Source organism: Dermacentor silvarum, chromosome 6 (genome assembly GCF_013339745.2).
Source record: "Dermacentor silvarum isolate Dsil-2018 chromosome 6, BIME_Dsil_1.4, whole genome shotgun sequence".
Classification (NCBI taxonomy): domain Eukaryota; kingdom Metazoa; phylum Arthropoda; class Arachnida; order Ixodida; family Ixodidae; genus Dermacentor; species Dermacentor silvarum.
This window is the reverse complement of record NC_051159.1, coordinates 182,745,253-182,771,461: the sequence shown is the minus strand read 5'-3', so window position 1 is coordinate 182,771,461 and position 26,209 is coordinate 182,745,253. Positions and strand designations below refer to the sequence as shown.

Genomic DNA, 26,209 nt, shown 5'->3' with positions numbered 1-26,209 from the left:
TTTTTGTCTTGTTCGCGCGCGACATTGAGGGGTCTCTCCTAAGCTTTTACTCTATGGCGGTGCCAGAGCAATGCCAGTCGGAGGCGCCGCCGCTTGATTTGGTTCGAATTACCGAGATTCGACTGTAAATTGAATGCAAACGTTCTAGCCGCATTCCTCGACTGTCGTATACGCGTGGCGGCTCGGTGCACATGTTTTGCATATGTGCGGGCCTTGAAAATTGTTGCTTTGGTTATAGTGCGTTACCGCTTATAGTGCGGATATTCACGACTCCGGCGACTTACGTTATAAGCGGTCTACGCTGTATATGGAGTAAGGATAGTAGTTTTATCGGTTGTATAAACTTGGACACATTCGCTTACTAACTGAATTAACAAGCATGGTGTCTGCACGCACAAGCAAACATGAATAGATCCTACTCCGATGATGGCAGACAACCGCTCTCAAAACGCTGCCGTGAGCAAGCGCAGCAGCAGCAGCAAGTGAATGTTCGTGCGGTCTATAGCTTCAACGGAAACTGAGCGGCGAACGCACAGCGCATACAAAGCTATGAGCCGTCTGCAGATCGCATTCAAGATACGGTGTGGGCGACCGCCGCAGCCGGGCAAAGTACAAGTACACAGTTGCGGGCAGAGTAGAAGCCGCCCCCCCCCCTCCCTCTCGCGCTGCCTTCCCGCTTTCCTCCTTTCACGTGCGAGACTGAGTTGCCAGTTGCCCTTGCGCCGTTAGTGCCGCAGCACAACGTCGTGAAAGCGTGCGTCCCAGCTCTCGCAGTTTCACTCGCACATACAGCATACAGTGCGCAGCGAAGATTTTATCGCCCTTGGACTTTATACGGAACCTCACGGCGACGGGGACGCCAACGGTAGAAATCCGCTTGAAGTGCCTATGTAAAAAAAGAAATTTGAGCCATTGCACGCCGCCGCTCACTGTTTTCTATCCTTCTCCGCATCGCCAGCCTCGCGCGCCTCTGTCCCGTTGCGCTTCCACCCCTCTGAAGCACGAATGGACCGCACCAACTGCGCTGATAGCGCTGGGGCTGGCGGAGTGCCGCAAATGTGCGACGTAATAGAGCCAAAACGACGTTAGCGTGCACCATAACAAAGCGACGGAGTTTGCATCGCCATAGTCATCAGTGAAAATTGTACTGGAATGACAGCAACGCCGGAACGCTTTGTGCCTATTTGTGCCTTTAAAGCCTTTATTTTTGCGTTTACTGCTGCACATAGCGCTGCGTTGGCCGCGTGCCTTCATGACAGTGCAGTCACCGTCCATGATCATGTCAATAGTGGTCCGATTTCGTCCGCAGCGGTTGCGGCAAACAGTAGTTTTGTTTTGACTCGGTACGCGCGTCGGCTGCGCGCCTTCTGAACCAAAAGGTCGCCGTCCATGATCGCGTAGACAGCGGCCGCGGCAAACAGTAGTTTCGTTTTTACTCAATGCAAAGCTGTCAAGGATGAAGAGCACCGTCTACATCGCGATGGGCGGCGACCTGGCGACACAGGCGAAAAAATAATCGGGATAATCGAGTGAAAAGCGAGTCTCAGATGAAGACGCGCATCGCAGCCGAGCTGTGACAGAAGTCGCGAGGCCTTCGCCGCTGCGAGCACTAATCAGTCACGAAGTGATGAGAATTGCAGCTTCTGCACTGCTTTTGTGCAAAGTAAAAACAGGATTCTGTTGATTCATTCAGTAAATAGAGGCGTGTTGACGCAGAAAACATTTGTTTATTGTTTTCTTGATACCCTCGCTAATTCGACATTCGATTAATTTGGACATTTTTTTCGGTCCTGTGAAATTCAAATTAACTACTATACTATAGCACTTTATAGTATATAGCAGTGTAGTATAGTATAGTATAGTATATATAGTACTATACTATATATACTATACTATACTACACATCTTCAAAGCAATCTGCGATGGGTATAAAGTGCATGTGTCGAGTGCCGGTAGCTTCGTATGCGCTGTGCTTTCGACGTTTGCGTTGAAGTGAGACGAGAGACAGCGCAAAGGTCAATTTGCCTGCTGCTGCTGGCACGCTTTCTCACTCCAGCGTTTTGACGAGTTTCCATGGTCATCGAGCGAGATGTGTTCATGTTTATCTGTGTGCGCATGACACCGTGCTTGTTTATTTAGTTAATAAGCAAATATTTACAACTTTATATGACCGTTAAAACTACTATCCTTACTTCGTATAGGTAGCTCCCTACTAATTTGCTATCGCAATGAATGCTTTGCCTTTCGGGCGAAACTGCGACTTCATTAGTTAAATAAATGAAACATGTATATATGTCTGCAATCTCGAAAAGACAGGAAAATTGTTTCATCTTTACACTGCCAGTCTATGCACAACAACTATGTACAACAGGTGCGCAAGTTGCGTCTGCTGCTTGTGGCCTCCGAGATAGCAGCTGCGTGTTGTGTCGCATAGTCTGCCGTGGCCACCATGCGGTTGTGATGAGCTCTCTTGCTGCCAAGGCACTCAATTTTTAGCCAGTGCACTAGCTGTGGCGAAAAGAGAGAGAAAGCCACGTATTGGTGCAATAACTCCACTTATACTTGAAGGATTCAAAAAATGTTTGTGGTGCAAGATTTGCGAGATGACGTCCTTTAATAGTGAAGCCATTCTACGATTAGCTATAAAAGTATTTCAGGGCCCCTTTAAGCCAGAAAAAAGATGGAAGCATGAAAGACGGGTGGCCACGGTGCTTGAAATTTTCGCATCAGCTCACCATGACGTCGTGGATTTTGACTGGTTCCGTGCTTTTCCCTAGTTGATCTTCTATCGGTAACGATGGACTACATTGTATGTTGAGAGAGCCAATGACTGAACTTTCAAGAACTTTTACTCAGCCACAACAGCTCAAATCGGAAAAATTACTGTGATGTCACACTGACGTGCAGGTGCTGGGGTATCAGTGCAAAATTCAAGAAATAGAACTTTGAGCTTGATTTTCTTTTCTAATAAAGAACCTAACATTCTGTAATTAAATAAAATTTCAAAGCAGACTTTATCAGTCTAAATTGATTTAGCGTTTCTCTTAAATGTCCTTTCGAGCTGCTGCTGACTAATTTCTGTGTTGGGGCGCGATATACAATTCGTGAGCAGCCCACATCGCGAGTCAGATTTCACGTAGCTTCCGTAGGCTGACATAGTAGTCTGACATAGTAGGCTGACATAGTAGGACTCCACTCACAAAGTGAGTGGAGTCCTAGTGAGAGAAGCACACCTTTATGGTTTCTGCCTTGCTATAATCAACTGTAATTAAGTTGGTAGATTGACTAGCAAAACAGGTTTAGTTTGCCAAATTGCTTGTCTTTATTGCAGGCGGTGGTTCGGAGACGAGTATTACCAAGCCCTGAGGCTGAAAACAGCATCCCACAGGTAAAGGATACAGTTGTTTCAAAGACAAAGAGGAAAGTTTAAGGCCATGTGATATTCTTTTAATATGGTAAATGAACTTGCTTAGTTGCTTGACAATATTGTCATCAGTATCGGTGAGAGTATCAGAGCCCGCAATTTTGCTTAAAGGCCACCGTGACATTTCTTTCAACTTTTCAACATCTTCCTTCTTTCTTTCTTTTCCTTTTTTTTCAATTCTGTGCAAGAGCTAACACACTGACCACTGGGTGAATTTCTTTAAACATCGATTCTCCCCATGTATTCAATGAACAAATAAATAAACTTCAAACATGACTACTAATTAATGCCATTATGCAGTTTGAATGACGAACAGGAAGGAAAGGCCGTGTTTGAATGCTGACAACTTAGTATATACAATTCAGATAAAGGAAAGAAAAAAGAGGAAGAAATTGCGAGGAAAGCTTTGCAAGGAGGTGTCATTTGGTAATACAAGGCTAATTCCACACCTTTGATCTTTAAATGGGCCCTCAAACAATTTGTGCATTTCTTATACTTCAAAACTTATGTAAATATTTTATGACTTGTGTTGTGGTGCCTTGTGTTACATTAATAGAGATGAAAGCCACCATTAGTCAAGAATAGAGCAGGTTTTGTGATAAAATAAACCGCCACAGTGTGGTTTCGTCAGCCGATTCTTGCAGGCACCAGGCCCATCTTGCATGACTAACCTTGTTTTCAGTAATACGACTTGGAGAAAGCCACAGAGGCAGAGAAAGTGCAGCTTTAAAAAAATATATGCAGTAGGCTGCTATTGAGACAAGCTTGAAGGGACCAAGCGAGACCAAGAAATTCTTTCCATCTTATCAGAAGTTTATCCTGACAAAACTCATCAAAGAAAAGAAATTCACTATTCTTGGTGCACCCAGGTATTAGGACCAACAGACAGATGTAAAGCAAAGATATTGCAAATAATTTATTGCATTTGCATGATTCAAAGCATTGGTTTATGCTCTTCTATTCGGGTGACTGAGTAACCTTTGCTTGCAAGTACTTTGCAAAGTCATATGCTATCTTGAAACTGGCTTGTCACCTAACTTTCTTGAACATCCTTCAGCCACTCATGTTGAAACAATGTGCCAGAGTATTTGAGGCAGTAATCATACTTATTAGGATTTCAGATTGCCATGTTAGTAGCGACCCATTATCAACATCACCATTTACAACAGGAACGAGCAGAGAGAACACAGGACATGTGCTGACTACCAAATCGGTTTATTGCATGAATTGCAGCAGCTTATGTACGCTGCCACGTCACCTGCAACCCACGTCTTTGCACACACAGCCTGTCAAAACAGATCAATAAACTGAGTTGGTAGGCTGCGCATGTTCTCCCTGTCATAAGTGGTGCTCTTAAAGATAAGCAATATCAGCTGCACCATACATAGCTCCTTGGCATGATGAGGATGCTGCCATACATAGCTCCTTGGCAGCATCCTCATCGTCATTATCAGACAACAGAGGCAACTCAAGGACCTCAATTAATGTTACCATGATGCCAGCCTTGTATGTTTTCACATAATTATGGACACTGTTGTAGTCCACAGATATGCCATCCACTTTTGTTGGAGCGTTGCAAGAGGTCACTCTAGGCCTCTTGGTAAGCCAACTAGCAAATGTGGCCACAGAAGTTAAGCTTACATGAAAGGACCATTTGTGTTAAGCAGGTGTTTTCTTTTCTCTATTTCTTTTTTTTCATGGTGCCTATGAGACATGAACTAACAACTAAGACACGAACTTGCACATTGTTCGCCATATCTGAAGGTTTGCCTTAACCTGGTTTTCTTAGCGGGAGTCTACTGTATTCTGGGGTCTTTCTTAATACAGCTGGACTGCCTAATGCAGAGTTTGTAATTGCTTACCCCAATGTGTGGGCATGGCTTACAGAGATCATACGCTGTGCAAGCAAAGTTACTCTTGTGCTCGTTGGTCGTGGTTAAGCACATATGTGGCATTCCTGTCAAACAGGCTGGGTAAACAGCCAGAAGCTCACTGCTGATGTATATAGCTCCTCACCATCCTGACAGTTACATATACAGATGCAGTTTAGATTCCTCCTCTGTTACCATTTTAATGCAAAGAGCTCTCTTAGCATACTTCAGCCACTTAGGGTCTATCTAGCCTCTTTATGCCGCTCTTCAATAAAGAAACAATACCTTTAAAATTTCTCTAGTGCTCGGGAACCTGCGTCACATGGATTCCTCAAGCATAGCTGCCCAACGCCTTAGCACTGTACCACGTATGTTCATGGGCAGTGAGAAATTAATTCTCAGCGTTAGCACGCACCACCATGCTGCACATCTTGGAGGCCATGCAAAAGGAGGAGGACTTTGCGGGCGCGCCGCTATATGGTGCTGTGTATCCAGAGAGAAGCACGAGAGAGGAGCCTCGCTGCAGGACACAGCTCACATGCACCGGCGCGCCATCGGTGCAGTCTCAGATGCCACGCAAAAAAAAGGGCAGACTTCACACACGCACAGCTAGATGGCATGTGTGCAGAAGGAAGCCCGAAAGAGGAACCCTGCAGTACAGAGCTCATGCATGACACATTTCGGCTGTGGCAATATGGTGTGCCGTTACATTGCTTCAATGCTTATTGCGTTAACATCGACAGTCATTGTGAAGTCGGTTTTGCCAGAATTTTTTGTCCTCTCTGTTCGGTCCTTTTGTGTTCAACTTTATTTACCACAGTGGCTAAGGTGTTATGCTCCTGAGCGCAACTGGGTTTCACTCTCAATCACTGCAGCCACATTGCAAACAAGTAGATTGCAAGAATGCTCGTGTACTGCACTCTGGATGACTGTCGGGCGTTCAATATTAGCCTGAAGGCCTTCCACTAAAGCATCTATGTAGCCCGAGTTGCTTTGAGACATTAAACACAATCAATCACTTAATTGCTGACCTAACTTCCCTCAATAGCTTCATACTGCATAGTCACTGAATGCCATGCTCCTCGTGAGCAAGTTCAGCATAACACTAAACTCTGGTGAATGGAGGCAAGTAAGCTGAATAACCTTAGAAAGGTATTGATTAATAGGTTTGAATCTCTCTGCTCATTGGTTGCGTAATGAATCACACCATAAAACTGGCATGCCTTCCAGCGACAGCATACGGCATCAACCCATTCATAGCGTAAGTGGTGTCATGGTCGTTATATCTGAGAGTATTCAAAATTTTGCAACATGCAAGATATACTTGTAAAAAAATTAAGTAGTAGTAGTGTGCTTGTCTGGGCTGGTTGGTACATCATTGGGACGGGAACAAATAGCACTTGGATAGGACAAAGTGAGTACAACCTTGCTGAATGACAGACAGCAACAGACAGCGCCTTGTCTGTCGTACTCACTTCGTTCTGTTCAAGCACTGCTTGTTCCCATCCTAAGGAGTACCGTTTCTGTAGCCTCATTGTAATAGTCTACAACATTTCGCACTCATCTTTTCCATTTCAGGGCCATGCCAGACATCCTGGAGAGCATAGAAGAGCTAAGGTTCTATCGGAAGAAGATCTTCCTAGGAAAAGAGCCCAGTAGTGCCAGAAAAATAGAACCAAATGTTTCTAGTTAACAAATTATTACACCATTCACACTGTCATCATCATCAGCTTATTTTTATGTCCACTGTAGTACGAAGGTCTCTCCCTGCGACCTCCAAGTACCCTGTCTTGCGCTAGCTGATTCCAACTTGCGCCTGCAAATTTCCTTACTTCATCATCCCACCTAGTTTTCTGCCATCCTCGACTGTGCTTCCCTTCTCTTGGTACCCATTCTGTAACTCTAATGGTCCACCTGTTATTCATCCTACGCATTACATGTCCTGCTGAGCTCCATTTTTTTTTCTCTTAATGTCCATTAGAATATCGGCTATACCAGTTTGCTCTCTCATCTACACCGCTCTCTTCGTGCCTCTTAACGTTAGGGCTAACATTTTTCGTTCCATCGCTCTTTGTGCAGTATTTAACTTGGTCTCGAGCTTCTTTGTTAACCTCGCAAGTTTCTGCCCCGTATGTTAGCAACGGTAAAATGCAATGATTGTACACTTTTCTTTTCAACAACAGTGGTAAGCTCCCAGTCAGGATTTGGCAATGCCTGCCGTATGCACCCCAACCCAATTTTATTCTTCTGCAAGTTTCCTTCTCATGATCCCGCTCCCCTGTGATTAATTGACCTAGGTAAACATACTCCTTTACAGACTCTAGAGGCTTACTGGCGATCCGGAATTCTTGTTCCCTTGCCAGGCTATTGAACATTATCTTGGTCTTCTGCATATTAATCTTCAACACCACTCTTACACTTTCTCAGTTAAGTTACTCAATCATTTGTTGTAATTCATCCCGATGGTTGCTGAACAGGACAATGTCATCTGCAAACCAAAGGTTGCTGAGATATTCGCTGTTGATCCTCACTCCTAAGCCTTTCCGGGAAAGTCTAATAGCTTGAATACTTCTAACTATGCATTGAATAGCATAGGAGACATTGTCTCTACTTGCCTGACCCCCTTTTTGATAGGTAATTGTCTACTTTTCTTGTGGAGAACCACTGTAGCTGTGGAATCTCTGTAGATATTTCCCAAGATATTCACATATGCCTCCTGTACTCCTTGATTACGCATGCCTCTATGACTGCTGGTATCTCTACTGAATCAAATGCCTTTTCATAACCTATGAAAGCCATATACAATCGAACCAACTTTTAACGATACCTCTTTTAACAATATATCGGTTATTACAATGAGAAACTGCTGCACCATCAACTTTTGTATGTTTTCTATGGTGAATTAACCGACTTAATTACTACAGTGCCCTGTGCCGCATTATCAGTTTTAATGATGAAGTCTGGATACTGGGTGTCCGTGCCGAAAGAGAATGGAATGCGAAATCCTTGAAAAGAAAAAAAGAAATTCGAGCAGCTGCATGCCAGCCTTCTCCGCCTCGCTCTCCTCACACGCCTCTCTCCCGTTGTCCTTCCACCCCTCCGAACACGAATGGGCTCTACCCATAGCTTTACGCCGCACCACCCTCCGAAACACGAATGGACTGTGCTAACTGTGCTGATAGCCCTGATAGCACTGGCAGTGGTTGCTTGCTGGCCGCTCATACTGCGCAGTTCTGCCGACGGATTAATGCAAGTGTTGCATGGCACACTTTTGATCGCGATTAAGCCCAATCCGGATTGAATTTCTTGGTTGTGATTGACTCCTTTGCGCAAGCTGCACGAGGGAGCCAATTGCGGTTGAGAATTTCGATCTGGATCGGGCTTAATTGCGATCAAAAGTGGTTGTGTGACACCGGTATAAGTTGTTCCGGGCCACGTGGTTTCTCAGCCTCGTTTGACTCGCCGCCTAAACGGAAGATGGCTGATCTGCCTGCTCATCATCGGCAATGCATGACATTAGAGAGGTTTAGTTTGTCCGCTAATCGGGTAAACGCGGGCAGACCCGGGCCTTGGAGCGTTGTGGCGGAACCGTAAACGTGAGCGGCTTGTATGATGCCACCTGGTAGTGCAGAGATCAAACAGACAGAAACAGCTAATATTGCAGTAACCAAGTGTATTCTACTTTGCTGCTGGTGTAAATATTGGGCTGCAACATGATTATGCCACTGCCGAATATATATATACATATATATACATTTACCATATTTAACTGCTTTTTATGAAAGAAAACTTTATTAATAAAACACAAAAAGCACGATTTACTTATTGTACGGTTAATTCTGGTGTCCGGCACTGTTTGGAAAATCCGTGGCTTGTTGGTTAATTTACGTATGCTGGAAAGGCGACGTGCCTGACGAGTTGGTAACAAGCTTCTCGATCGCAACCCTTCAGCAACAAGACCGTGGGCTTTCCAATTTTCACTACGGTCAGTCTGTGTACTGGAACCAAGGCGGTTTGGAACTAACGAGAAGAAAACGCACATTTCAAGCTTCGTGAGCAATAAGTTAATAATTTTCATCATGCTTTTCTAGGAACAGACTTACACTTACCTTTGTTATATTTTTGCTTTTCATGGGCTTGGATAGGGGCAAGGAAAACGGAAGAGAATGAGAGGCATCCTAGGGCTGCAGAATAGAGCCTTCTCTTCCTCGAGAAGCACTTTAGGACGGAAGATACGTCGAACGAGACAAAAATAGGCAGCGCTCTCGACGCAGAAAAAGCACCGACAAAGAGAGTCTCGGAAGTCGCAAGCTTCCAAAAAATTTTGTTTCCTTTGCTGAAGGAAGGGAGCACCCTTTTAACTAGTCAAAGCACTCGCTAGCCTCACGGGTGTAGGGAGGGGGGGGGGGGTTGCTGTCGGAACAGCTTCGAGCGTGAGGGCATGCCCCCCCCCCCCCCCCCCGGTTCCGGAGCCTGTGCAAAGGACACAGGTAGTTTACATACAAGCTCTTGTTTGTTAACTACAACCTGTGTCCTTTGTTGTTTCTATGCACTTGAGTTTTACCATGGATTCTAGTATCATTTTATTTGCATGCATAGCCATAAATGCAGCTGCACATGCAAAGTTCACATCGCTTCCTTTGCATAAAAGACACTCACAAGCTTTACATTGAATTGCAGCATGTACAAAGAAATTCTTGTACTTTGAGGTTCATTGTTGTTCATTTTACATAAAAAATGAACTTATGTAGTTGTGCAATATTTTCATAGACTTCTGAGCGAAATATTATTCCCGCATATACAGCTGGGAGTACACAATTTCACTTATAAGACTCATTTTCCTTCAACATTTCAGAACCCCTACCACTTTCTTTCACTAAGCGCATTTGTTACTTAAGAGATTTGTGTAGGTGTCGCAACAGCAGTGTCCCCAGAAGAAGCAAAATTAAGAATTTTCATTAATGATGGTTCAGTGGCACTATCTGGTGGTAGAAAAGGACACCACAGTGCTGATACTATGACCTCTAAGATGGACAGCGTAGAGGGGTATTCCTGTGGTCCGTTTAAGACTTAAAAATCCATAGCAGGCAACACTAGGAATGCTAGGTAGTCTTCTCCCAGTGCTTGCATTCACAATAAAAAAATAGTGTGTTCCATATGAAAGAAGTATTATAAATATGTGTCGCGCTAGTCATTGTAAAAGTAGGTCTCGTACATTTATATCGCAAGGTATGATGTAATTACTATGTGCAAGGTGTTGCAGATGTGAACCTTTTTACCACGGAATGAACGGAGCGACATGTTTCTGCAAGTGGTGGCCGCAGTCCACTGAGTGCGCTCAAAACAGTATGCTGCATTCTGTAAGCACAAAGGTGCCCAAGTAAAACACAATTTGACTCTACCTTACGTCTTCAAGTTGTAGAGAGAGAGAAAGTTAATGATATCTGAATAGGTTAGCCTAGTGACAGGCCTGGCATGCTACTCAAGGTGAGATAGTAGCAGATACACTAACACAAGTGCACAAGTTATTTTCAGAGTTTCATTGAGTCGTCTATCCCTCGGGAATGCTATAAGCGCTAGTGGGGCGCAACTCATATCCTGAGCACTGCCACGGTTCACTTACAACAACAGGAACACTAATAATGAAGTTAATGATTAAAGTTAGCAAAAAAAATGTTTCTTATTGTTGACATTCAACAATCTGACACAAAATGTTTGGCTATCACTAGCTGTAAAGGAATCTTTGTGCACAGTTTGATTTGCAAATGGTGCCAAATTACAGGAGTATGTCTGTTTTTCCAGCTATATAACATGCAGAGTTTGTTTAAATTTCTTGCGCAGAGTAAATGAGTACTTGGGCCAACTTGACTGAATTTATGAACATGAGAAAGAATATATTTTAATTAACCTGGCAGTGTCTCTTCGCTAACTAAGGCAAAGCAGATGAAAGACAGACATAAGGATGTTCTTAATGCATGAAACAGCACCTGTACAGTGCAACTAAACTGCAACAGCGTGATCTGATCCATTTTAATCAACTTTTATGTAAGCGTTGAATGCAGAACTAGACTTCTGGTGTGGTTTCTTCTAGCTCGCTCATCGCTGTTTCATGTCCTGTGAAGGTTCCGTGTACACGACTTCGGTTGTTCTGAGGCTAAAAGTGCTTCTTTGCTGATGGCCTCCTGGTACATAGCTTTTGTTTGACTTTCTGCTTCTTTGGCCTGAATTGGAAAAAAAAAAAAAGAAAAACTCAGTTTGTGTTAACTGCGATAGTAGAATATTACACCTGTAATAGAGATGGTAACAAAAATTATGTTCTTGGTTCTGCACAAATAAAGGCATCAAAGGATTCCTTCAGAAGCCTTGGCCAAGTTGGTGTTTATTAAAGGATGTAATTGCCACTAAAAGGATCAAACACAGGAACAAAAATGACGACATTAGCAGGTTGTGTGGTTTTTTTGTTTTTTTTCGTCTCTACATTTCTTTTTTATAGAGGTGATTATTCGTTCTATCAAGCTAATGAGTTTGCTAGAACATGCCAGGCACCAAATGTATTGACACGATCATGTTCTACAAACAGTTCTGTATTTCAAAACAGCACTTGGAATGCACACAGTCGAAGAATTAATAAAATGTCGATAGGAGGAGTACATGTCCTTGGCAAGAATCTACTTCATAAATAATCAGAATCGTGTTTCTGTACTTTGCAAAGTCCTTGCCTGGTGGCAGCCTCACCTGGACATATTAGGGAATTTGAGAATAGAATTCGTTTTTGGAACAAAAGCGGGACATGAACAAAGACAAGCAAGAGCACAGGAGAGGTGCTCATTCTCTTCGTCGTCATTTGTGTTGCACTGCTACTTCCAGAAAGAACTGTTAGCGTGACTTTCAGTTTTCTTTAGGATTCTCCTAAAACAGCAAACTGGCTGTCGTGTAATCAACTTTGTACAAATATGCCATGAGTTGGCTTGGTTGCTTTGCTGCCTGAAAGGTGGTAGAGGAGGTGAAAATCAACTGCCATCTTGGCACTAGGCACTGTCCTACAGCCTAAGTGAGCAGACAAGTCTTGGACAGTGGTGTGTCTTGTGTCTGGGCACTCTCTGGCTGCTGCTATAGATACGAGAAGAAGAAGCAAGAAAAAAAAAAAAGGAGAAAGTGAGGGCAGAAATTGTGTGAAAATTAGCAGCTCACACCAATGCCACCTGATAAATACAGATGCATGGTGATATGCTGGGTTTTATAATTAAGTGAACTGATTTTATTATTTGTGGCTTATAAATATGCACATACAACCTCGGTGTTTCATGTAACATGAACTGAACTGTAAGAATTGAATTCTGGGGTTCCGGAGTCCCCCATGCTGTAGTGGGGGACTCCGGATTAATTCTGACAACCAGGGGATCTTTAACGTGCCCCCAATGCACAGGACACGGGCATTTTTCGCATTTCGCCACCATCAAAATGCGACCACCACAGCCGGGATTTGATCCTGTGACCTCGTGCTTAGGAGTGCTAAACTATAGTCGCCAAGCCACCGTGGCTGGCCTGTAAGGAGTGGCACTCGTTAGGTGAAACAATTCGTAATTGTCTCGAGCTACTCAGACTATTTCTTAGTCTGGTTAGGTTATATTAAGTTATGCAAAGTTTTAAATATTCATTTTAGGGCACAAGCTGTACTAAAAGGTTGTAAAGCATGTTGAGAAACAATGAAGTTGTCGCCATGGTGTTATCTCTTATGCATTTTTTCCCCCTCCGGGTTCTGAAAAAATTGCAGAAAATATGAAAAAGAACAATGTTGTCACTGAGCCCTTGCACATTTGTTGTCAAAGAATGAAGCCTGCATGCCTGTCGCAAAGAAAAAGTGACCGGCCACCGCACTACTCTTCTCTGTCCTGAGCATATAAGACTACTTCGTTGTGATGAGTTGAGTTGTTAATTAACAAAACGTTGTTAACAGCTTCTAAAGTATTGATTCAAATGAACTTCCACTGGAGAAGATGCAGAATGTGTTGAACGTTTCATTAATTAGAAAAAACTGGCATCCACCTGGCAGTAGCACGAAGCTAGAGAGGAATTCGACTTAAACCAAGAAGCTTTCTTTTTGTGAAACCCATATGAGTTTCTTGGTAGCTTCATGCTATTGTTGGGCGAATTGGTTTTCTCCTTTCATTACAATTTTTCCTATTCCTTGCAGAATTGTGAAAACTGGTTTACTATTGAAATATTTCCGATGTTTTTTTCCATGAAGATAGTTGCAATGGTTTCCATTTCTTGGGGCTCCAAATGTTTCTCAATGCACTTTGCAACTTTTGCATTGAAGCTTTTACTATAAGTAAACAATTAGAAATGCAGCTAATTAATAGTACTTGTTAATTAGTAAATGAGGCTAGCCTCATCGTGAAAAATAGCCCGAGTTGCTCAACAAAATGTAACAATACTGCTGCGTTGATGGCATTTGCAGAGTGCGCCCCTGCTTTTTTCAGGGCTGCTGAAGCACCCTTTTTATTGTGCTGTCAGGAATACTAACACCATGCACAATAAATGAAAAGACTATTGGTGGAGTTGTGGCTTGCACTCTCTTCAAGCTAACCCGTATCACAAGATGTTTTGTTTGCTGATAAACACTGCTCTCACTAATTAAAATATTTTTAGACTTTAGGCATGTGTTGCAACTGTTTAGGTAAAACCGGATAAGAACTGCATCAAATCCAGTTCACAGAAATCCTAAAACTGGTATTGCAGTAATATTCAGATATTTGTCTGAAAATATATGTCCTGGCATCCACACTTTCCAACTTTGTTCAGCAGAAATTTTAGAATATAGCCATTCTCTGCAAATTTGTCTCCTAAGAAGTGAAGCTAGGCAGTTGATATCAGTAATTTCAGTGCCTGTCAGAGAGAAACAGTAGTCAAGTGGGTGAAAAACGGTCACCGAAAAAAGATGATGTATGTGTGTCAATATGCAATATGTAACAAAGGAAGAAGCAGCCTACTTGATCGGCAACTTTAAGCAATCTTAGGGAAAGTATTGAAAGTGTCATTTTGTCACCTCGATTAATTGACTGCAGCAATGCAGGACAGTTTTCAATTTACCTATCACAAAACAGAGTGAAAGAATAGTGGTGTCCCGCTGCTGCTGCTTTTCATGTTGCCTATTTCAGATTGCCTGAGCAGGTCATAACACTGGTCTGACTGGTTGTGGTTTTTTTTGGTTTTTTTTGCCATGGAGTTTGCTAGCAGCATAGATGGCAAGCACTAACAAGACGCATAAATATTTATATAATCATCAGCAGCAGCCTATTTTTTATGTCCACTGCAGGACGAGGGCATCTCCCTGCGATCTTCAATTACCCCTCTCTTGCGCTAGCTGATTCCAACTTGCGCCTGCAAATTTCCTAACTTCATCACCTCACCTAGTTTTCCGCCGTCCTTGACTGCACTTCCCTTCTCTTGGCACCCATTCTGTAACTAATCGTCCATCCGTTATCCATCCTACCCATTACATGGCCTGCCTAGCTCCATTTCTTTCTCGTAATATCAACAATAATATCGGCTAGCACCGTTTGCTCTCCAATCCACAACGCTCTCTTCCTGTCTCTTAACATTAGGCATAATGTTTCGTTCCATGGCTCTTTGTGCGGTCCTTAACTTATTCTCGAGCTTCTTTGTTAAACTCCAAGTTTCTGCCCCATATATTTGCGCTGGATTTTACACCTTTCTTTTCAACGACTGTGGTAAGTTCCTAGTCAGGATTTGGTAATGCCTACTGTATGCACTCCAACCCATACTTATTCTTCTGTAAATTTCCTTCTCATGATCAGGGTTCCCTGTGAGTAATTGACCTTGACCTAGCTGTACTCCTGTGCAGACTCTAGAGCCCGACTGGTGATCCTGAACTCTTGTTCCCTTGCCACGCTGTTGAACATTATCTTTGTCTTCTGCATATTAGCATTCAACCCCACTCTATCTACACTTTCTCGATTAAGTTCCTCAATCATTTGTTGTAATTTGCAATTATACGAATAATACAAATGCATAACAATGAATGTAGTAATATACTAGACTTCAAATTATGCTCTATTCTATTGCTTGCCATCACAAAGGGCTTTACGAAAATCATCACAGTGATTATGCCAGTTCCCTTCTGTGATCTGAATGCTGCTCATTTCAGTGTGCTACCATTCTATTTTGTTGTAACTGTTGCATGGAGACTCCGTTTCATCACACTGTTCTGAAGCGCTGAACAAAGCGCTTTTAGCCAAATAAATGGTTGCATGCGTTTACCTGTGCTCCGTTTGTTCCTTCTTGTGGCAGACTCTTTTGACACTAAATCATGCTTTTTCTGAGCAGTATGAGCTTTTGCCGTTGCTGCAAGAAGCATAAAAAGCCCCTTTAAGACTTGTCAGGCCAGCGAGAGTGTGACTATTAAAAGTTTGCCCTGAGCTGTATGGTAGAGCTCTAATATCCCCAGCACTAATATCCCCAAGCAGTGAGTCAATTACAACATAAGGAGAAATTAGCATAGGTCGGCATACTTACTCACGAGTACACAGACTCATTTCCACACTCATTCCACAGGATAGAGCGTCAGTTGAGTGAACATGAGATAAATGAATGAATTGAATGCAGGTGAGTATGAATAGACATGGGTATGAACAGGAGTGAGTGCCAGTTAATGTGAGTGCAAGTGAAAGACAGTGACGGCAAGTGTGAGTGGACGTGGGTATGTATGTATGTGAGTGAGTGTCGATGAGCGGGAGTTGATGCGAGTAGGAGCATAAGGGCGTGCCGGAATACACTAGGAACACGAGTGAGTGTTGATGAGCATGAGTAGGAATGTGAATGATTGCCAACGAGCACGAGTGCACGTGAGTGTGAGTACATTGCCTACAAAAATATTGGTGAGTGAGTATGAGTGAATATCCACTTATTTTGCCGAGCTATGAAAATTAGTGCCAAATGCATGTAAAAAGAATATATACATACGCAAGCCAGTCACCTCAGTTCTTAATGTGTGCTCACATGCATTTCTGTTCACTCATCTATCGCTGTCCACCCTGGCTGTGGATTTTTCTGATTTACTTTAAACAAGATTAACACAATCAATGTCTTCTTTTGGACACAAACGTTCAATTTATACAAGCTAAATCGCTCACACGAACACGTAATGGCAAAAAGAGCTGCTCGCAAATTATATGATGAATTAACACCACAGTTTAAAAAAACCAACAAAGACATGGCAAATCCTTTCTTTACATTGTGCTCTGCACTTTTTTAACAAAGGAAAAAAGTGCAAGAGGTAGTGCACAAAGGCATGCTTCACCGAAGGTGTGATACTTTTCCTTATGTTACAAGCACTTGTTGATGTAGATATATCGTATGCATTGGGAGAATTTCTACGTCCATCCTAGAGGGGGGAAATACCTGTCAGGCTTTTCGTCCTTGTCTTTTGTCGTCTTGTTTTACTTAGTCCCAATGCACTCTCTTGCAACAAAAATCCAACTAGACGAATCGGTCACCCTTCTTCAAACATAAAGTAGTTAGGTAAACATTGTCTCAACGTCGCAGCTACGACAGAAAGCTGAGCTAGTTGGTAAGGATTCATAATGCAAAAAGGTAAGGCGTGCAGACACGGACACAAGAGAAGCGTGCGTGTTGTCTGCTTGTGTTCGTGTCTGCATACCTTACCTTTTTGTATTATGTCGCAGCTACCATTCGCAATGCACAGCAATGTTAGCGCCGCCTTAATTTGCTTCGTAGCACATTACAGCTTAAATTATGCGACATGCGGAAAATGCGATGTAATATGCCATTGTAGTATTCATTTAAACGCGGCTATGAGGAACCTACAAGCTTTCGTTCAATGAAGGCCGGCACGCGCTGAATATATTATACTTTCATATATGCCAGTTTTCACTTTAGTGTTAAGTGAGAAAGAAGCGTTTTCCATATTCATGTAGTAATCATTCTAATTTTAATAATAGTAATAATAATATATCTTAACTAACTTCATTACTTTTGTAACACCTCCATTTATTATTATTCTTTACAAAATGGCAAGGTTCAGGGAGATATCGAGTTTAACTTGATTTTTATAAATTTTGTTCCGAGTACAAAAATCGGGCATTATCGGGTTTTACCCGAAAGCGAAGGACCCTACTTATATGCTGTACTTGAGTGCATGTCCTTCATGCTACAATCTCATAGGAGATTGGCACTATTGCTAAATAAAATTTATAGTAAAATAGTAGCCATTGTGGTCCCTCCATGCAGTCCTGCAATTGTTTTGGTGATGCTGCATAGCTCCTTTATCTAGGGCATTCCACCACAGTCTCCGTGGCATGGGAGTAAGCGTAGTCAGCAGCTAATTACTCTGCTTACAAAATTACAAAGGCCACATGACAACATTAATTTCCATCTATAAATGTAGGACATTTTTGGCGATTTGTGCTTAGTTTTACTTATGAGCAAGAATTAACCTCGCAGTAAAAAAATTATGTTCAGCACCATCTGTGGCACAAACAGCAAATGCAGCTCATTTGCACTACAACAATGGCTGTAGTTTTGTGCATAAGTTATGTCCATGATAAGTTGGTGTCTGTAAAACTTTAAAAAAAAATTAAGTTGAGGTTTAGTGGCAGAGAACACTCATTTGGTGCATAACTTCCTTGACAATAATCTAATGAAGTTGTGGAGTTTAAATTCCTGCACTAGATCTCATGACACTAGAAGTTGAGACAGCTTTTGAATACGCTAGACAAGTATGTTTTAGTAATTATTAAAAAAAACATTACACTGCATTTCAAAGTAATTGAGAGTAAACCTGCCAACTCTTATGAATAGCATATGAATTTAAAAATGGGAACATCTGCCTTCATTTTCTCTACTGACAAGCTGTCATTTTTCGCAGAGCATATGCAGATGGAGTTCCGAAAGAGTAATATACCAGCCTAAATCCTGAGCTTTTAGTGACTCGAATGTTTGCAGTGATATGGAAATGACATTCATAACTTATATATTTTTGTTAAGTATGGCACAACAAGAAATTCAGCAAATAGCAATCAAGGTTCATTATTTAAGCCATGAGCTGTTACATGTACTGTGCTGCCTTTTCCAAATTGTGGTATCATTCATACTTACAATTTCGGCTCATCAAGGTCTTTCCCTCGTCCTTTACTTTAGCATCGGCAACGGAACCACCAGAAGCACTCTCTCCACTTGAGCTGGTGTCAGCGGTCCTTACTGCTGCTCTGTGTCCTGCTTGGGCTTTAAAGCAAGACAATATGCTGTCCTAAAATGTACCATTTTGCAACAATGTTTTACTGCATGTCCAGAATAAGTAAGCACGGTCTGCTAGCCTTCAATTTATAACACTGGATAGAGAAAAAAGTAAGCATATGATTTCTCTTTTACGACTGTATAACTTGGTGCACAAATTATGAGCTATAGGGTCTGAGGTTCTTGCTGAGCAATCCATTGGTTGGAACAAGACGGCATGCTAGCATATTTACGGACCTGTACCGATCCGGATCATTCTGGACTTGCATATGCATCTTTATAAGAAACTTGTACATTCACATTACAGCTAATCAGTCTGAATGAGAGATCACTGGACTGTAATGCAAAGCAATCCTTGCTTGACACATACCAGCCACATTTCAGTAGCTAGGAATTCCTGTCTTGCATCCTTTTGGGCCTCTTCAATAAACACCAACCAGGGTCTCTCAGCACAAAGGCTCTGTCCATAAAAGGCCACAGACGCATGCATACTTCTCGTGTGCCAATGCCAACTAGTGCCTTATGCCTTATAGCAATGATTTCCTAAATAAATTGGCAGTTTTGCCCAAAGGCAAAGCATTGAAAGCAATAGCAAGCACTTGTCTTTGTCTCCACTTTAAGTGCGTGTGTCTTTTGTTGCGCTAATTTCCCTAATCAGCGATACCAAGCTTTAGCGTTACACGCAACATGGTGCAGTGCAGCATGCGGGACAACTAGCTGCTGCTGCACCGCAGGAGCAGCTCCCTGACAGATACCAGGCATAATTTTGTCACAACGCTGGCGCAATGATGAATACAAGCTTTGCACCTTGATGGTGCACGAGATGAGACCCATCGAAAACCATTGGCATTTGTGAGAGCACAATGAAAGAATTCAATGGATTTAGCTTGACGTTTACTGTCCATTCCGCTGACCATTAATTGTGTGCACCACGGTATGGTATGCATACACTGCAGCTGCTCATAAGGAGCGCTAATAGAGAGATTTATAGGTTAGGGGACACAAGCCGCATCCAAGTGTTGGGGGACGCAAACTCCACTGTGGGCCCTTCGCGCTCTTTTGTGCTCACTTTGGGTTCTTTTGTACACCCAGCGGTTTGTGTTCCCCAACGCTAGGGTGCGTTTGCATCCCCGAACCTAAAGTATCTAATATGCGTGTGCGCACAGTGCTCATGCCAGCAGTGGAAGCCAGAACGCTGACCTCAACGTGACGGTGCACCTCGAGCGTCCATATAATTGAATAAATACAAAGAGAGAGCAAATATCAGAGGTGCAAAAATGGAAAGTATGAACAAAATGTCAACCTTGCCAACTGTCCTATGCGTATGAATCATGTTACATAGGAACACGATAAATGTGGGCGCGTCAGTTTCCCCATCCTACACCAGATTCAGGATTGCCCCAGGTCGTTTTAACATTTCTTCCTTATAATACAATAAATGAGTGGTCATGCCATCACTGCCATACTATCATCGTCTTGCTACTGTTGTCACACACACACTCGTGTCACACAACTGCTACACAAACATGCTGGTCCATCTGTTAAAGGTTTCCATGACCCTAAATGGTGCTGTATATTTCGCATAGCATTGATTCCTGCCGTGCATTGGATCATATAATTTTCTAGGTTGTGGTTAAAGTGATAGCATGTCAGCCACACATTTGAGTGTTTTTGCTAAAAGGTAATATTTCTGGCATGGTGATAATAAGGGTCTGTAAAGAAATTCAGTGGCTATTTAGCGGTAAATTCGCGAGGAATGCGTTAGCATTACGTCGCACCTCTTTGAGGTCCCGGATCCATGATTTAAAATGGGTTCGCTACATTGCAAAGGGTCATCCAGGAGCTCACTCGACACACGTCCTGCCTCTTCGAGAAGCAAAGTGCAACTGACGGTGCCCATAGATAGCCATATAGTTTCTAAATGCCCATAGCAGACCACTATTAGTTGCACCATATACTATGCACCTCTGCTACCGTGACCGGCTTCCCACACTTCACACACACACACACACACACACACGCACACTCTTTTCCATTTTGACACTCCTAATGCTAACACATTAAAAAGTGATGGTGCACAGAATTTAATCTGCAACCTAAATCTGTAGTGAAAAGAGAGCAGTCAATTTCACAGGTGTAGGAAACGTCAAGAGGCTTATTGCAAGCTCGTGGCGATGGCTGCCTTTGTCTGTGTGTGTTCACATCACATGAAAATCAGATACAAATAAATTTTGACAGTCCTTAATTATCAGGTTGACTTACCCTCTGATGATTTCGTGGCAACGGCAAAGGCAAAGTCCGCGAACAGCACTAGCACTATCGGCACCACAAGCAACAAAAGCAAGGTGGTCGGTGAAGAGTTGGAGGCTCTGTGGAAAAGAGTTTTGCATGGAGTTATGAGGATTCCTTGATTTGGCTATCCTTGTCACTTGGCTTGTACTCCTTATGACATTTCATCATCATAAATAGCCATTGCAGAGGCCTCTCCCATGCAAACATCTCCAATTTCCTTGGTCCTGTGCCAATTCCACTTGACCTTACCTCTGCAAATTTTGTAACCTCATCACTCTGCCATTCATGACTACATTTCTCTTCACTTGACACCTGTTTTGCTACCATATTGAACAGCCTGTTACATGCAAAAGTGTGTTGAATTGGGCTGATTGGTACATTTCAAAACTTGAAGTTAACAGCACTAGAAGCAGGACCAAGACAAGAATAGACAAACACGGTGCTGACTAACAACCAATTTTTCTTTTTTATTGCATGTTGATGTTAATATTTAAGGTGTATTTTTAATCATTAGGAGAATTTTTAAAAATCGCTTGTGTCATGTAGCACAATTCTACTTCTTCAGCTAGATTACTCTCAGAGGCAGACATTATTTGCATGAGAAATAAAATGATTATTTGAATAATTACCTAGTTTTGCTAATTAACTTCTAAACTAATTACCTGGTGGCCCATTTACCATTTACAAAATGTAGCTGGTGACTTTGCCAGTCGCATCTACTTGAAACAAATTCTGAGGATGACACCAGTTTCGAGATATGCATTCCCAAAGTTTGAGACGAAATGCATTGGTGTTCAAGTAGTTTTTGAGCTTCAATGAATAAAAAGGCATTTTGTTAAAAAGTAAAAGCAACAACAATGCATTTTTACCGCACGTTTGACAACACTTATCTCAAAATTAGCGCTAGTTTCAAAATTCATTCCAAATGGTTGTGCCTTGTGAAATCACTGATTTCGATTCAGGTATTGCAACATATGCACTAAAGTAAGAAGTTGATTACTGGAATTTTGTTAATTAGTCATTTATGCATTTTGATTTCTAGTGTAAGTAATGTCCGCCTATTCCAGTAATCCAGCTCAAGGAATAGGCTTGTGGTATATGCCAGAGGTGATATTTAAAAATTCTCTTAACGTTAAAAAAAAACCTACCCGGTATATTGAGAGTATTATCAGCATCAAGGAAGAACAAACAAGGACATACAAAATCGCCATTAACGCTGCAGTGTCATATGTGCTGGATAAGTACATAATTCCTTTGTGATGTAGCAATAGCGAAAGTACGGTGACACAATTTTCACCTCTTTGATGGATGGCAAAAGCTTCAAACATTTTGCATTCGCGTTGCTAATGATATCTTCCTAAAATTGGGCACTCAAAAAGAATGGGTTCACAATTACATCTATTGCAGTGTTTGCCTAGATGGCTGCTAATGAAAGATTTAACGAATGTGCATGCTCTTCAAGTCTAATTAATACACTGCACTGTATCCTATTCAGTTAGTTTGTTAGTTATGTGGGGTTTAATGGCGAAATCTTGGTTGGTCGAACAAATTTAAAACAACATAACAATAACTGGTGATATTACAGTTCACCCCATTTACCTTTCTTTAATTTCACCAGTGCTATCAACCAGTGATGCTGGGTGCTGTACTAACTTTCCAGAATCCTTCGCTGCAAGAAAAAAAGTAAACATTATGTTTGGCTCCACAGTACATTATCATACTGCTACATTCACTCAGCTCGAGCTAAGCACAATATTGCTATTGTGGTTTGACAAGGTGAATGTGGAGATATTTGTTGTTTAAATAGTCGAATAAGTGTAGCTCTTTTGCAAGTATACCAATTGTACCTTACTAATGGAGACTTATGAAGAGCAATGCAGCACTGTGCTTGTGAGAATTGAGAACACAAATGAAAAAGAACTGCACATTAAAGCTCGCGAGTTGGCCACGTGGCCAGCTAATGCATTGCACTTCTGTTGATAATTAAAGTGAACAGAAGTTTAAAAAAAGCTGCAATGTGCTTACATTGTGTTAGCATTTCTGCACGACTTCCTCCTCTTCTTCTTCGATGCTTTGTTCTCATGAACAAAGAGAAGTAGAGAAACTAAGAAATATTTATTTGCAGAAAAAGTGTTACACGGGCAGTACTGGAGAAGAGGCAGTTTTGTACACATTAGAGAGAGAGAGAGAGAGAGAAACTGGCCAGTGACAATTATATTTCTCAAACATCTGATTGATTTGAACTGCTTTGCGCAAGCCGCGCGAGGGGGCCGATCGCAGTCGGGAATTGTGACCCAGATTGGGCTTGATCGCGATCAAAAGTGGTCACGTGACACCGGTATTACAACAAATTAAACATACCAGTTACTTTTGATTCGATTTCATGGTACCATGCATGTTCAATAGAATTTCGCAAAAAATGTGCTGGTCTGGCCTTATTACGTTCTATTATTACATTGCTCATATACATAAATTCACGTGCATCCAAATAATTCCAGGTGGCCTAAACTAATCCGGAGCCTTTTACTACGGCGTGCAGTTTCGGGACGTTACACCCTACAATTTTATTAGTATGTTTTAGTCTTGATCACTCTGGAGAAGTTCCCGAAAAAAATAAATTAACTGTTTACAGACTTCTGCGACTTTCTAGTCGGATAAAAAATAACGAGGCTTTTATACGTTTCCATCAAAGTGGATCATGGTTTAAAGAACCCCAGGTGGTCCAAATTAATCCGGAGTCCCCCACTAGACGTGCCTCATAATCAAATGGTGGTTTTGGCACGTAAAACCCCATAATTTTTTTTTAAGTGGATCATGGCTGATGCGCTCAGTAGTTACAATGGCATCAAATCATGAAAATGCTGTGAATGTGTAACACTGTCATTTATCTGGAAGATATCCGCGGCTGATGACTTCAGCCGAGCACTGCTTAGACCATAGGAATACATTATCCTGGTACACAATGCGGTAATAGTTTCGCGTCCATTGCCCTGGACGAAGTGAAAGCGCACTCGTAAGCAGTCACAAAATAAGCGTTTAACAGTTAACTTGCGACAAGGCGAGGTCGCGCGACCAAGTTAGTCGCAAGTAGTCGCAAGTAGTCGCAAATGGTCGCTTTTATCGAAATGCGACCGTTTCGGGACAGTCGCTCACTGCTCGATTTTTCAGTCGCGCGACCGCAGTCGCAGAGCAGCTGAACCAATCAGATGCGAAGGAACAGCTGACGTTTAGTTTACGTGGCGATGACATTTCAAGCAGACGTCAACGGCATATCGCGAGACATTTCGGTTTAGCGACTCGTCGGTCGCATTTGTCAGTGTGAACATCGTTCGTTTTGAGTAGCTTTCTGGTCGCCAGTCGCAAGTGTGAATGGGCCCTTGGAGTGCATACTCAAACTATAAGAACTACGTAAAGCGCAAAGCCATGCCCAACGCGCCACATTTACATTCGAGCCAGCCAGCTACTCCATTGGATTAGATTGGATTTTTCAGGTATCCCAGTTCGAAAATCAACGTTGTTTCAGAGAGAGGCAGAAAAGGGTAATGTTGAGCGTCACAAAACCAGAAATATTGTCAATAAAAACAAAATAATGATGCATTGTTTTATTTCAGGTTGGATCCCAATCATTGCTTTAATCCGAGGTTGGTGAATGCAATCACAAACCGAAACTTGACCATCCCACAAGCACATGCGTAACGCTCGGTATCATCACACTACTCTAGTTATGCAAAATTTTCTTTGTTTTTGTTTTTGCTTCTTTTATTTTGCGTATCTCATTGTCAAAAAGAATTTTTTTTTAGCTACCTACTGCCGCCCGATTCTTGGCCTATCCCCCTCAGTGGGTGCGAGCCACGATAAAGGATCATCATCATCATCATCTCGGTATCCTTTTTGCGTCGCCGTTGTATTGCCTTTATTCTATGGAATTGCTGGTCTGTTTCGTGTTGGTCTTTATTCTATATTCGTGTTTCGTGAAATATGGTGGAAGTGGTCGGGCCAAGCATGCAACGTTTTGTCGTCTCGCGTCCCTCTGAGACGTATTCGTAGAGTTTCCTTTCTTTTTTTTTTGGTGGGGGTCTGAGTAGACGCACCGTCACCAATGCCTCCTAAAAAAATTTCCGTCACGCACGCCCTGGATGGTTCTAAACGGTAAGGGACCGCCATGCGAGCCACTGCCGGGCTACTTACAAGGCGTAATTAAACCCTAGATGCACGCTCACTCGCTAACTCATCCTGTTATGTCTCCATTTCCTACTAATTTGGTTTGATTGGCGGGTATCGGCTGTAGAACTGAACTTTATCGGCGCGCGCTGGACGTCACAGCCTAGCATCCAACGTTGTCGCAACCTTGTACGAGAGTTCGCGAGCTTTGAACGCCTTTTCAAATCGGCTACTTTTTCGATATTTATTTGGTGAGGAGTATCACAGCAGGTGCATCACCGTTTCATGTCGGGCTTTGTGTATTGCTTTGGAATGTCCGCAGTGAAGGGAAAGATAAGGCCACTGTGAACTAAATTGTGTTCATTATATATAAATTATGAACCAATGTACTAAACACTGAGTGAAAATGCGCTTTCAGTTTGCGTCCAGTTTGGCCTCACGCGATTAGCCTCGGCCCCGCGACGCTAAGACGCCGGGTGCGTCTGACAGCGTCGCGCGGCCTAGGGCAATCGCGTGAGGTAAAACTGGACCCAAACTGAACGCGCATTTCGAACAACGATCTCCGATCGCGCCCATGGTCGCGTTTTTAATTTTTTTTTTTAATTTCGAAAGCTTGCTCTTAGGCATAATACAAAGCATGTCAAGAATACACGAACACACTTGACTCATGCAAAAAACCTAGAAGTGACCGATGATATGGTCCATGAATCCAACGTTCAAGGTCGGGTGGGCGGCCAGGCCGAAGGCCTGTTGCCCGTAGGTGGCGGAGACGGCTTAGGTGAAGTCCTGGGCACGTCCCCAAGCAAAAAAATGAGCTCGGCAGGAAATCGGGCGGCCGCCCATGGCCAGGTAAAGAGACGAAGGCCCGATCCAATGCCTCCTAAAAAATGTCACAGTTTCGCCCTAAGGGCGAAGCAATGAATGCGATAGCAACACAGCAGTGTCATACGAAGTAAGGTGAGCGGCTTTGGTAGCAATATGAATTGTAGTAAACATGAGCTGATTAAGTAAGCAGCTGTGCTGCGGCGTAAGTAGACCGACATGGAGAGACTCGATGACCACGAGAAGGAGCATGTGAAATGGTGGTGTTGATGAGAAGCGCTTCCCGTGGGCAGCGCGTGCGAAGGGACACACCTGTAGCGCTGCACTGCCGATCCGGGCAGCATTGCATGTGTAGCGTGCG

At 42.7% G+C, this 26,209-nt stretch overlaps 2 protein-coding genes across 3 annotated transcripts in view; one reads left to right on the top strand and one right to left on the bottom strand.

Annotated features, from left to right (window-relative positions):
- LOC119456508 (oligoribonuclease, mitochondrial) overlaps positions 1-9,112 on the top strand; it is a 30,255-nt gene extending 21,143 nt beyond the window's left edge. Inside the window, exons 5-6 of the mRNA XM_037718336.2 lie at positions 3,332-3,388; positions 6,874-9,112. Coding sequence (XP_037574264.1) covers positions 3,332-3,388; positions 6,874-6,988 — 172 coding nt within the window. The 3' untranslated portion in view covers positions 6,989-9,112. The remainder of the gene's footprint in view (positions 1-3,331; positions 3,389-6,873) is intronic.
- Positions 9,113-11,258: 2,146 nt separating this feature from the next.
- On the bottom strand, positions 11,259-24,222 carry LOC119456511 (uncharacterized). Of its 2 annotated transcripts, XM_037718338.2 has the most exons (6): positions 22,891-24,222; positions 22,465-22,534; positions 20,836-20,942; positions 18,436-18,561; positions 15,580-15,663; positions 11,259-11,516 (listed from the first exon to the last, which is right to left on the bottom strand). In XM_037718338.2, the coding sequence occupies exons 1-6, from the start codon at positions 22,946-22,948 to the stop codon at positions 11,392-11,394; spliced, it is 570 nt and encodes a 189-aa protein (XP_037574266.2). In that variant the 5' UTR covers positions 22,949-24,222; the 3' UTR covers positions 11,259-11,391. The 2 variants fall into 2 exon arrangements, with proteins under 2 accessions (XP_037574266.2, XP_049525874.1); XM_049669917.1 differs by lacking the exons at positions 22,465-22,534; positions 22,891-24,222 and adding an exon at positions 21,528-21,668.
- Positions 24,223-26,209: the final 1,987 nt, after the last annotated feature.